The sequence below is a fragment of the Xenopus tropicalis genome, chromosome 5 (assembly GCF_000004195.4).
Source record: "Xenopus tropicalis strain Nigerian chromosome 5, UCB_Xtro_10.0, whole genome shotgun sequence".
Lineage (NCBI taxonomy): Eukaryota > Metazoa > Chordata > Amphibia > Anura > Pipidae > Xenopus > Xenopus tropicalis.
Genome location: NC_030681.2, coordinates 141,766,333 through 141,779,991, shown reverse-complemented (window position 1 = coordinate 141,779,991; position 13,659 = coordinate 141,766,333). Strand labels below are relative to the sequence as shown.

General features: G+C 40.5%; 2 protein-coding genes across 2 annotated transcripts in view; both read left to right on the top strand.

Annotated features, from left to right (window-relative positions):
* The window catches only part of LOC100496941 (structural maintenance of chromosomes protein 6), a 44,780-nt gene extending 35,786 nt beyond the window's left edge, over positions 1–8,994 (top strand). Inside the window, exons 22-26 of the mRNA XM_018094061.2 lie at positions 1,588–1,713; positions 4,778–4,883; positions 5,487–5,639; positions 6,736–6,833; positions 8,307–8,994. Coding sequence (XP_017949550.2) covers positions 1,588–1,713; positions 4,778–4,883; positions 5,487–5,639; positions 6,736–6,833; positions 8,307–8,418 — 595 coding nt within the window. The 3' untranslated portion in view covers positions 8,419–8,994. The remainder of the gene's footprint in view (positions 1–1,587; positions 1,714–4,777; positions 4,884–5,486; positions 5,640–6,735; positions 6,834–8,306) is intronic.
* Positions 8,995–13,481: 4,487 nt separating this feature from the next.
* Positions 13,482–13,659, top strand: part of smc6.1 (structural maintenance of chromosomes 6, gene 1) — a 49,630-nt gene continuing 49,452 nt past the window's right edge. The window contains exon 1 of the mRNA XM_004918198.4: positions 13,482–13,641. The gene's annotated coding sequence lies outside the window, so the exon portion shown is untranslated. The remainder of the gene's footprint in view (positions 13,642–13,659) is intronic.

Here is a 13,659-nt window from a genome sequence, read left to right as displayed (position 1 = left end):
TTGGTAGCCCCATGTGGACTACTAGCCTGCAGGAGGCTCTGCTTGGAGTAAAACTGTGTCTCTGGGCTTCCAAAACTTGCCCCACAGCCAGAGATTTGAAAATGGGCAGCTACTTTGAGGCCACTGGGAGCAACATCTAAGGGGGTGGTGAGCAACATATTACTTATGAGCCACTGGTTGGGGATCACTGCTTTAGATTGTTGTATTTAATTATGTGTAATTCTTGTTTTTAAATTGCCAATGGGGGGGCCTGGGTGAAACTCAATGTGCTGTAACTGGTATTTGGTTGTTTGGTTGCTGGCACGCGCATCGGATGTGCACGTCTTTATTTTGACATGGGTTTTGATGCACTGCGTGATGACGTCATCCAGGCACAAAATTCAAATTCGAAGGGCCTTTGTGCTATTTTCATTTGCCCAACAATGGTCTATCCTGTATAGTTCCTGGGTGAACTTCCTGTCTGATTTTCTTCGACCTTTGCTGTTTCGCTGTCTGTACCGACCTATTGCCTGTTACTGGCCACACTTCTAGATTCCGATTCTGTGCAGAGCTAAAAGTTTGCTTATCCACTTTGGCCTGTTTACTCAACTATGCTCTGCTCTTTTGCGTTCCTCCTGCAACACGCACCGGTTCCCTTGCCTGCCCAGAAATTCTGCCTCGGTTTAACACCTGGCAGCATCCAAGTAGCAGAGGAGAAGTGTGAGCTCTGACCATGACCTCGTGCTTCTGAAAGAGGTAAATGGGCACATTTATGGTATTGTGACCCTTTATCCACTTATGTTTTTTAATCTTTTTCCACCAATTTTCATATTTCATGTCAATGATATGCACCTTGAATTTTTCACTTAAAATTCTGTTCTCAAAAGCACTGAGCACCGAGTTACCTGGACATTAAAATCAACCACTTTTTCAATCATAGTATAGTGCTTCACACCGTAACCAGGGCTATGGCATTGGCCACCTAAATTTCCACCTAAACACAGCGCCTTCCCAGTGAGTTCTTCTTTCACTCTGCTCTTTTCACTTAACTAATGCGTGTCAATAACAGGTAAAACAACGTGCCGCTGATAAATTTACTATGCCAAAGATTTTAAATATTTCATGTGCCTTTTGGTAACTTGATCCACTAAGAATAATAACAGAATCTCATAAAAGCTACGCAAAATTCTTCCAGTGAATTAGGGAGGGGAGAACAGAAGAGCAGTGATGCTGAGTGCTGGGAAACTTTTCTACACCTTAGACATTAGGGCAGAGGTGCTGGACTTTGATTGACAGGGCATTAATATAAAGAACAATGGCTTCCAAACTACTGTAATAAGAAATGGGGAGATTGTTTATGTGTAGTGGAGGATTATTTTTCTATACAGGCCTTACTGCCAGATCAAAGATTTGAGGTGAGGTTGACAGGTCCCGTTTAATATAATATATTTCCTTTAGAATCTAGAAAGTCATTTAAATATGTCTGCCAGGGAAAGCTTTGCTTTGCTTTGATTTGTTCATTATGTTTTTATTTCCTGCAGTTGCTTTTACATTTGTTGAGATTTGTACAGTAATTTTATTGTATTGTGTTTTGTTTTTCCTACAAAGGCAATACTATGAAGCAAAAGAAAGGTATCAAGATGCAGCAAGAAAAATTAAGCACCTGAAGAGGTTTATTACATTGCTAGATACAATTATGGAACAAAGACACGAGTGTTTTCAAAAGTTTCGGAGGTAAGAAATGTTTTTTTAGATATTTTTCCCTTTTTCAGTTTAGTTTGCTTTAATAGTATTAAAGTACAGGTATGGGATCCCTTATCCGGAAACCCATTATCCAGAAAGCTACGAATTACAGAAAGCCCGTCTCTCATAGACTCCATTTTAATTAAATTATTCAGAATTTTAAAACTGATATCCTTTTTCTCTGTAATAATAAAACAGTACCTTGTAATTGATCCCAACTAAGATATAATTACCCCTTATTGGGGCAGAACAGCCCTATTGGGTTTATTTCATGGTTAAATGATTCCCTTTTCTCTGTAATAATAAAATAGTACCTGTACTTGATCCCAACTAAGATATAATTACCCCTTATTGGGGGCAGAACAGTCCTATTGGGTTTATTTCATGGTTAAATGATTCCCTTTTCTCTGTAATAATAAAACAGTACCTGTACTTGATCCCAACTAAGATATAATTACCCCTTATTGGGGGCAGAACAGCCCTATTGGGTTTATTTAATGGTTAAATGATTCCCTTTTCTCTGTAATAATAAAACAGTACCTGTATTTGATCCCAACTAAGATATAATTACCCCTTATTGGGGGCAGAACAGCCCTATTGGGTTTATTTAATGGTTAAATGATTCCCTTTTCTCTGTAATAATAAAACAGTACCTGTACTTGATCCCAACTAAGATATAAATAATCCTTATTGGATGTAAAACAATCCTACTGGGTTTAATTAACGTTTTATTGATTTTTTAGTAGACTTAAGTTATGGAGATCTAAATTATGGAAAGACTCCTTATTCCGGATACCCTTGGTCCCGAGCATTCTGGATAACAGATCCTATACCTGTATAAATATACTGTTAAAAAACATTTTTTTAAGGTTTACTTTATTAAGCCTTTTATTATTTCTAGACAAACTGTACAGCAGAGGCAAGTGTTGGTACCAAAATATAGAATAAATAAGAATGCCTTGAAATGTTTAGCATAAAAATGTCTTCATGTTTAAAAAAGTTTGAGGAAACAATTATTTATACAGATACAAATAAAAATAGACTGTACTCCACATAGATAATAAAATTACATTGCATTTAGTCTGGACACAGAATGTTTGCAACAGAAATGGTGTAGGAATAAATTGTGGCCCCATTATTTTCTGTAGAGAATTAATTATTAGACTGTTGATGCTGTGATGCAGTCAGCCAGTGTTCAGTGGCATATGGGGAACTTTGAGTGTGCCTAAACCATCAGAACAAAGGTTTGTGGCCATCTCTGTGGACTGCCAATTTAGAAAATATTTTTCTATTTAGGCCCCAGGTCAGCTGGTGTATGGCCTTTTTAAGCCAACATGCCTGCCTTTCCCAGCATCCATAGATAAGGCTATTGCTTCCTTTATCCCATCAGCTAAAACTGAGTACAAATGGGTGTGAGCCAATTTGGCCATAATGAGCCAGACATATAGAAATCTTCCCATGCCTTTGCCTGAAAGTGAACCAACTTCTAAAAGAGAGCTGATTAAAACTGAGCACCTAACTCACTTTGATCAATCTGCTGCACTTTAGAAACTGGTAGTAAATGTCTGCTTGCAGGCCCGGATTTGTGGCGAGGCCACAAAGGCCCGGGCCTAGGGCGGCAAACATTTAGGGGCGGCATGCCGCCCCGCCGCACCGACGTTCTGCTCCCATAGGGAGCAGCAGGGACCTCTCCCCGCTGCTCCGTATGTGTTCATATCGGTGCCCGCACAAATGCGCATGCGTGCGCTGGGGGGGGGGGTGTTAGGTGGTGAGTTGCGCATGCGTGCGCTGGGTGAGTTGCAAACGCGCATGCGCAGGGGGCGGCTGAGCGGGGCGGCCTCCGGGCGCTCGGATTTGAAATCTGGCGCTGTCTGCTTGATGTGGGGTACTGCATTGGCGCAGACTTGCCCAAGCTTTTTATGAACCCCAATGGCCACACATCCGCCCCCCAACCCCTTAGGAGTAAATAGCATCTGTTGCCTGGTTTGGCACTTTAGAAACCTGCTTATACTTGGCTGTAATACCTAGGGGCACATTTACAATTTTGAGAAAAAGTTGTTTTATTTTTTTTACTTCTAGATATTTTTGAGATTTACAAATGGGTTTTTGTCAGTACTTGATTTTTCTGATATTGTTTTTTTTTTTAAAAAAATGTGCGTATTTTTTTTAGAAATGTTCCCTGAAAAATAATTTTTCCGAAAATAACTCCCGTAATTTGTGATTTATTAATGTTTAGTTAACTGTTTTTTGTTCAAAAAAAATATATATGGAGGCTTAGAATAGTACAGGAATAGAATAGTCAGTGACAGCCTGTCCTTGACACATTTTCAAGGAGAAGTTAATCCCCTCATTGTTTTATGTTTCACCCAGTTTCACTATGAACACTTGCAGTTAGCTTTGTTAGCCTGTAGGCTACTCTGAGAGCCTAAACATATGGCAAGCCTACCTTGTAGCTTTCATAAAACACCAGAAAACGTAAAATTATTTCATCACCTTACTTTATCCACAGTGATATTTCCATTTAATTGATGTATCCAGTACAATCTATGTAAAGGGGATTACAAATAGAGTTATTAACCTCAAATTCTCCATTACATTTTCATTTTATGAGCTCAGGAGAATGCTTCTGAGGAAGTGGCGGGACGCCACGAAACGCGTCAAGCGTAGGTCCTTGGGGATATTTATGTGCCTTTTATTGATGTTGGAATAAAGACTGACTTTTTATCCTTATCCTCGTGGTGCTCCGCTATATATTTTTTCTATTAGTAACTATATACCCTGGATCCTTTGGGAGAGGTCCTGCGTGCAGCACACTAGGTATGGGCGGTAGGTGCTCCCGTGTTTTGCTATAATTTTGCCTCCATGAGCTCAGGAGGAGAAAGATAAATCCTGATATGAAATTAAATCAACCCTTCTCTCATCGAATACAACACAAACACATTTCCACAACATAGAGCAGTTCGGGACATGGTTGGTCTTTTTAAATATGATATAAAATTATTTAATATTTTAAAAGTATTGACCTGTGCTTTGTTTGTACCTCTATGAATTTAAGGAGCCTGACTCTCCGGTGCAAGTGTTACTTTATCTGGTTGCTGTCACAGAGGGCCTACTCTGGCAAGATCAGCTTTGACCATAAGAATGAGACTCTGTCAATAACTGTAAGTCTATAAGAAAGAATCTGTGCATTGAACTGTGTCTAATAATTAGGAGGGATAAGTAATTTATAACTCAGTCCCGTAAACTACATATCATAACGCTGGTTGCTGGTTTCACTATTCTCCTAAAAAGCCATCCAACCCCTTCTTCTTGAAGCCACTTGGCCCTTTAAGGGATATTTTACTGACTAACAATTGATTATCAATGGATTATCAGTTGTGTATGGATTTGATTTACTGGTTTCACCATTCTCCTAAAAAGCCATCCAACCCCTTGCCATCCTCTCCACTTCAGGGAGAGAATTCCACAGTTTCACAGCTCTCAGTGTTACTAACCTTTTTGGAATGTTATGATCCATACATCATCATAATACATTCCAAATTGTGGTTGCTTTTCCTTTTTAGTATCCTGTAACATTAAATACCTGCTAACACGTGTTTAGCTTATCATACATGCAGTAGTACATCAGCCCCAATTACAGTAAATCTGTAGTCCAGCATACAGCACAAGTTCATAGATCTTTTGATATTGGGCCTACGTAGAGTATTAATTACTGTGTGATTTTGTACTCTGATATAAACTAACTCCAGATGTTCTTATTCCAGGTCCAACCAGGAGATGGGAACAAAGCAGAACTGAGTGATATGAGATGTCTTTCTGGTGGAGAGCGATCATTCTCCACTGTGTGCTTTATCCTCTCTCTCTGGTCTATAGCAGAGTCACCATTCAGGTGCTTGGATGAGTTTGATGTCTACATGGTGAGATGAATTTATTAATTGCGGATGTTTTGTAACATAATCCTTGCTTATTCAGCACTTACCCTAAGCTATTAACAGGCAAATGCTGGATGCTTGTTCCCTAGGGACAAGTTTACAAATGGAGCACTTGTTATCCCAAATCATTACTTGGAATATCCCAGTTATATTTTCTAAGCTGGATTCTTAGTGTAACCCCTATTTGACTGTAACAACAAGAAATACCAGATAGATAGGCTTTAGAGCATGAGGCACATAGTACTCTACATGCCAGATGGGCTTTCGCTATTTGGAAATATCCTTGGGGTGTAGTGCAACTACAACTCACTTAAGCTGTGTGCAAGCAAACAAAAGAATGGGCGCCAGAAGGTTCTTTTATGGTAAACCAGAACTTGTTTATTGTCAAAGACAATGATCCACAAGGTGTCACACAGAGGAGATATCAGGCAATTGCACAACAATTAGAAACGTATGGTGTCCACCGGTTTAGGCATAGGAACTGACCTGATACCTGCTTCTTAACCGTGGTCCTGCACTAAGCCAACAATGCCTGTAGGGAAGAGTACTTCCAGCTAATCTCTCCTGGTTGGAGCCAGAAACTGCTCTTTCTAACAAATCTCACTTTCCTAGAAAGTGCTCTTACAAATTTTCCTCTTACTACTCCTCATTCACGGGTCCCTGTTCCCCGACTTCACTAGAGCTAGATGCAGACTCTAGGGTAGAAGCTTTACCGGGGCCCTGTTGATCCCAGGCTCAGTGTAGTGCCAAGGGAGTAGTCTCCCTGTTAACCAATAAGGCACATATGCTAATGGAACACTAGATACATGGGCCTCTGCCCAGTAACAGCATGATATAGGAAATCGTAGGGCTTAAAAACATAGGGGCATATTAACCCTATTGGTCCCTTCATTAGCATATGCTGAACAATTTTTTTATCTAATTACACCCTAACAATCAAGAGTAGAAAATCTAACTATCTGGGATAGCCAGAGTCCCACCTGTAGGTAATTGCCCAGGACTTACTGATCATTTGGCCAACCCTATGGAATTGGCTATGCATGTATATGAATATTTGCTTACATCCTCTCATTTTGTCCAGGACATGGTAAACAGAAGGATATCAATGGATATGATGCTCAAAGTAGCAGCTTTACAGAGGTTTCGGCAGTTTATTTTTCTAACGCCACAGAATATGAGGTAAGTGAGCATCATCTCTCACCATCCCACTTTACCATGGCTGCTTAGTGCATTGTTAATGTGTTCACCTGATGTGGACATTAAAATAATAAAAATTGCTCCTTTTCCTTCTGGGTCTCGTCCCCTGCATCCTCCCTTAAAGGGACAGTAACACCAAAAAATTAAAGTGTTTTAAAGTAATTAAAATATAATGTACAGTTGCCCTGCACTGGTAAAACTGGTAAGTTTGTAACAGAAAAGCTACTATAGTTTATATAAATGAGCTGCTATGTCAACACGGGGGCAGCCATTGAAGCTGGGAAAAAGGAGAAAAGGCACAGGTTACATAGCAGATAACAGATAAGCTTTGTAGAATATAATGGGGTTTTATCTGTTACCTGCTAAGTAACCTGTGCCTTTTCTCCTGTAAATGGCTGCCCCCGTGGCTACACAGAAGCTTTATTATATAAACTATAGTAGTCTAAGGAAAACACACCAGTTGTACCAGTACAGGGCAGAATTACATTATATAGTAATTACTTTTATACACTTTAATTTTTTGGTGTTACTGTCCCTTTAAGGTGGCCACACATGTGGCGATTTTGGATCTTTCGTGCAACCATCGGTCACACAAAAGATCGTTCCAACCCTCCACTGACGTTCAGGGCTGAATAGTCAGATATGGAGGTAGAAGCATATAGGATTTCTACCTCCTTCTGCCGATTCAGCCCTGAAGGTAGATTTTGCTCAGGCGCCTTCAGTGGCGCCCGATCAAAATCTTTTAACCCGCCTGATCGGCGAGTCATCAGATATCTGCAGACTTCTGCGATATCGGTCGCCTTACTGAGTTGCCATACACGCACCGAATATTGTACGAAACAAGGTTTTGTATGATCTTATCGGTGCGTGTATGGCCAGCTTTAATCTGAACTTGTATTTAACAATGGAAACTGGTGGCCAGGGATCAGGGATTAGAAACCCAAGGCCACGTCACCCTGGTCCAGGGAGTCCCACCCACAGCCCATCCAGTCCTGTTTACCCTGACTTATAGTCTTCCCACTTTAACAGTGTTCCCTCTAATTTTTTTTGACTATGCTCAAAAATGATACTTTGTGAGCACTAAAAAGTATTTGCACAGAAAGTGGTGGGTCATAAGTACAAAATTATGTTTTTTCATGCAAACTTCCTTCTGTGCCCCACAATTGGTGCAAGAGTCCCCTCTTCTGGCAAATGTCACATGTGTCACATGCAAACTGATTACACAAAGACCCAAACAGCCCCCACTGGCTAAAAAGTGACAGGCTATGTCATCACAGAATTTAGGATTGCACCAAAATGTAAAAAACATCAGTCAGCAATCTGCCAGCATTTCTGCCAACTATATATATATATATAAATATATATATAAATATAATTTTTCCAAAAAGCCCTTTGTGATCAATTGTATGTGTTCGTACTTCCAGCCCTGTAATATTACGTATCCTATCTCTGCAGCTCCTTACCTTCTAGCAGCATCATCAGAATTCTTCGAATGAAAGATCCTGAAAGGGGGCAAACAACGCTGCCTTTCCAGCCATTAAATCAAGAGACAGAAGATGAGGAATAATTCAATCCTCCTCCAGTAGTTCTACATTTTATACATGGGATTTTATATTGATTGTTTGTAACTTTATATTTACCCATTTACCTACTGTATATAAATAATGTTATGTAATTACCAACACCAGGTGGAACACTTAAGTTTGTATAGTTTAATCCTATCAGATGTACCAGGGATCGTTACCTGCTGATTGGTTGTTCAGGGTTACTAGATCTTGAGCAATCATCTGTGTTAAATAATAACACCCTAAGGATTAACATAATAAAAGGTTCAAAGTTTAGGTCTAGTCATCTCTAGCAACCAATCTAGTAACTTTTAGGGCAGTGGCACACGGGGAGATTCCTCTCAAGGCAACTTCGGGCGACTTCCGGAAATCATAGCAACGCATATGCCATCCCACCGGCGATTTACATTCTTGCTGGTGGGATGGCATTGCGGGGAGATTAGCCGCCTGCGACAACTAAAATTTGTCGCTGGGCAACTAATCTACCCATCTGTCACTGCGGTACCTGTTGGACAGTAAACATCTTATTGGTTGTTATGAGTTACTGCTCCTGCCCAAACTTTTGGGGTTATGTAATAAATGGCATTAAATTTGCCCAGGAGCAGTAACCCATAGTAACCAATCAGCAGGTAGCATTTACTGGGCACCTGTTTAAAAACAAACATCTTATTGGTTGCTTTAAGTTACTGCTCCTGGACAGATTTATTGCCTTTTATTTCATATCTGGGTTTGTATCTTATTTTACATTTCTTATTCAGAATTATATTTTTGTATCATTATTTTTTTTTTTATTCTAGTGTAAAGGTCTATTTTTAAGGTTTTTGAAACCTAATTTTTGTTGGGCTTTACTTTAAAGGTGAATTATACCTCCCCTTTTTGATATAAGCTCATTCAATTGAGATTATGGAAAAAATGCAGAAACGCTATCTGAACTTCCAAAAATAAATATTTTTTTTTTTGCATAGATTTACAGGTCTAGGCTATTTTATCCACAAACCCATTATGTGGAAAGCTCCAAATTACAGGAATGCCCTCTCTCATAGACTCCATTTTAATCAGATTGAATTTTTTAAACTATTTCCTTTTTTTCTGTAATAATAAAACAGTACCTTGTACTTAATCCCAACTAAGATATAATTACCCCTTATTGGGGCAGAACAGCCCTATTGGGTTATTTAATGGTTAAATGATTCCCTTTTCTCTGTAATAATAAAACAGGACCTTGTACTTAATCCCAGCTAAGCTGCATGAATCTATATTGGTGGGAAAAAAATCCAGTTGGGTTTAATTAATGTTTATATGATTTTTTAGTAGACTTGAGGTATGAAGATTCAAATTACATAAAGACCCCTTATCTGGAAAACCCCAGGTCCCGAACATTCTGGGTCAGGTCCCATAACTGTACCTGACTAAAAGGAAACCATGTTAAATCTGTCTCTGTGCTTACTGGGTCAGTTCCAAATCCTTTTGGGCTCGCAGTGTAATAAAACCTCTCCCTCACTTAGTTCCATCCTAAAGTGATGGATTCTGGTACTTGAAGTCTTTCTGCTTTTAAGGGAATCTGTGCACCATTCACTTTGGAAAGCAGAGGGACTAAGTATCATCATTTTTTATACCATCATTGTTTATACATTTTGTATATGTTCTGTCCACTTTTTAGTATAATAAATACAAAACTGAATGAGTTTTGTCCTTGTTAACTAATGAAGCCATAGTCTGAAATAGACTGTATATTCCCCGGTGTGCAAATAGGTGTCTGGGTAGCTGGGAATTCTGGGTGAGATTTAGGGAGTTGAGTGTTTATAGCAACACCCAGTTTCACAGTCTAACCAGTCAGAGTCACCACCAATTTCATAGTCACCCTAAAGTGGAGGGCTTCCTACTTTTAGGGTCAAAGCTACTTTTATGGGTCACTTTTACAAAACCATCACAGCGCTTTGTTTTTCCAGGGGGTGTTGTAGTTTTCTCTAAATAGGAGTGTAGGCTCAAGAACATGCTTAGGTACACTGAAACTGCAAGAGCTCATAGTAAAGGTAAGTTGTATCATTCTGAACCCAATCCCAATAAACACAACGCACCAATTAATAGGTTGGAGACAGGCCCGAGCAACATTTAAACCAATAACTAGAATTAACCACATAACAATATAAACATTACATTCATAATCTCCTAACCAGTCCCTGCTCATTACCCTGCAGGCTGCCTATATATCTTTATAAATATCCTAGCTTTTTCCCAGCCATGGGATAAATGCCTAAATGCTCCCTCCACTTTCCTCTAGCTACAATTATACGATTTTTTTTTGTGGGTGGGAAACCTCTCTTCAACTAGAGCTGAGGTAACAGCTGGCCCTCGGCCCATTTGCACACCACTATTTTTAGCATATTTTCCCACCATTCACTATCCTCATCACTTCCTAGCCTATCAGGTACCCTGGATTGCACCACTTACCGTAACTCCCTGTCACCTCTATAATACCCCAATGGGTGGTGTCATGTTGGAGCAGTAAAGGGTTAAGTTTTCAATTTAAAAAGTCTGTTTGGAATCCACATTTGAGGGAAACCCTTCACAGTAGGGGGTAATTCACAAATACCCCCTAAAAGACGGTGAAGACGGACTGTCTGGCTAGGGGACTGAGAGGTGTGAAGAGCCAGACAGGGCCAAATGTATCAACAAAGTAACTAAATTATCCTACCTGTGCTACAGTGGAGTGGTCTGTCTTAGGGCAGATTCTTAGCTAATATTTCTTTGGGACTGTAAAATAAATATCTTTCACCAAAGATAAAAATCATGGCGCCCAGCCATTAGCTTGTAGCTAGGGCTCCCCACAGACTCCAAACACTCCCATGTTATGATGATCCATCTCGGGATTATCTAATATTCTGATAAAACCAGAATAATATGTGTTAGGCCTGGTATGTTTGGTGTCTATAAAAATAGAATTCCATTTCCCACATAATGCTCATGGTTCCATAATTTTGTTGAATACCCATAAGTATTTGAGCCTAGCTGGAAAATAAAATGTCACCAGAACAGCAAGTCTCCCCCCGGTAACAGGAATTACATAGGATCATTCTATTGGTGATGTATGTAGGTTTCTGCATTTTTATCCCTTTTTATTTTATAACTGTTTGAAACTTTTATGTCATTTTGTAACCTTAACTGTTTTTATATAATATATGCACTGTCCACTTTGGATTATAAAATAAAAAATTTAATAAGTTTGTCTTTGTGCTCTACATGAACCTTTATGCCTTACACAGAGTGTGTATGTAAAATGATTTTTAACCCCTTGCTAGTTAGAAGGAAAGTGTGTCTGCTTAACCCTTTGTTTGCTTGTGGGAAAGTTATGTGTTGTCTGTAGACTAACTTGCATTGTCTGCTAGAGTGCTTAGCTAGGAAGTCTAGGGTGATTTGCCTCTGTGAAGCGTCAGTGTGCAATAGAACATCTACACTTGGGTGCTTGCGGCCTTTAAAACGTGGTGGTGGCAGTTTGTAAGTTTGGCGGGTTGGGGCTGTTTGGGGTTGATTGCACAAGGTAGCGAGAAACCGTGTAGTTGATGTGTTAACCCTTACAGCCGCCCGCCTGGTCACATACGTCTGTGGTGGCATTCATGACAGGTTATCTCAGTGTTCCCTGTGGGTCTGCACCCTTGTGGAACAAACACTGCCACTGAATATCCGTTTGGTGCTGGTTTCTGCTCTTCATGGTACATACAGGGGCGTCTCTAGGGTCTATGCCACACTGAGGCAGCCTTTAGGATTCCCTTTCCTTTCCGAGCATCACAGGTGTGTATGGGGGGGGGGGCACATTACTAGTGCAGAGAGCGCAATCTGAATTTTGTCTATTAAAGTTGGATTTTTCCCTTGATAACTTTCCACCTGCTGCCGCCTGAGGTGAGTTTCTCAACTTGTTTATGGCAGCAGTGCCCCTGGGTACATACCCACAAAAATGAAAGAATTGCACTGGTGTTCAGCTCACATTTCCTCCCCAAAGGGGACTCTTTAATGCTTGCTCCCCATGATAGTTGCCCTCTCTGCCCAACAAGTCTCTATAATATTTTTTGTGAAGGTGCTCCCTTAGGGAGGTTGTCAAATGAGAGAATCTTTTCCTCAATAAGGCCATCTTGGGTGGAGGATATCATGCGAATGCAATAGTTTAGCCCTATTGCCAAACAATTGCATTACAACCAGGGGGACAATGAGCTGATGCGTTCCACAATCTGACAGAAAAATCAAACCACCTACTCTGATTTTTACCCAGATATCGATAGGGCAGGCCTCTAGAGGAGCCCCATACATGGGCAGATAATTTGGAAATTTGGTTTGAAGGACCAGACTCAACTCCTACCAGCTACTGGAACAACGCTAAAAAAACTAGGCAGGATGCTGCAACTTTGGGAAAACATTGCAGCTGAAATGACATTTTACGATTTAAGACCCCGGATGAAATAATGCCACAGAGAGGGGGGGGGGGGGGTTGTCTTGGGGACTATCTACTTTGTGTAAATCAATAGGCTGCTCCCCAGGTGTCCTGATAAATCTGGACCCAGGACAACCTGGTTGCAGGGCTCTAGTAGCCCTGAGTCCATGCCTCCTGAGGACACTAGAAAAACTGATCAATGTTACTTGGTGCAAGGGAAATAGCTGGAGAGGGAGGGGTTTGTTTTTTCCTAGTACTCTAAGGGGTATATTTATCATGCTGTGTAAAAAGTGGAGTGAAGCATTACCAGTGATGTTGCTCAGGGCAACCAATCAGCAATTCTATGTCAACAGTTAGAAAACCAAAGGAAAGCATCTGATTGGCTGCTATGAGCAACATCACTGGTGATGTTTTACTCCACTTTTTACACAGCATGATAAATATACCCCTAAGATGAGGGATTATTTCTAAAAAGAAACAAAGATGAAGAAAAAAAAATAATAATAACCCCACAGACCCCACTACTACAAGTCCGCATCCCTACAAAGCCCTCTACATTGTGAGGCGGCCTCAGTGCCCGGCCTTTTATAGCGCAAGTGCCAAACCACGTGACCAGTCCGCTCTGACAACCAAGTCCCGCCACATTACTCACGTTACAGTGTATCCGGAAGAAAGGCCTGGCTCCGCCTCCTGGGCGGGGATTCTGCTAGGCGCCAGACTAGGTTGAGGAAAACTGGCCACTGAATGTGTGAGGGAAAGTGTGCGAGCGGGTGCTGCTGTCGGTACTACTAAGCGCTGTAAGGTAGGTACTTTATAGACT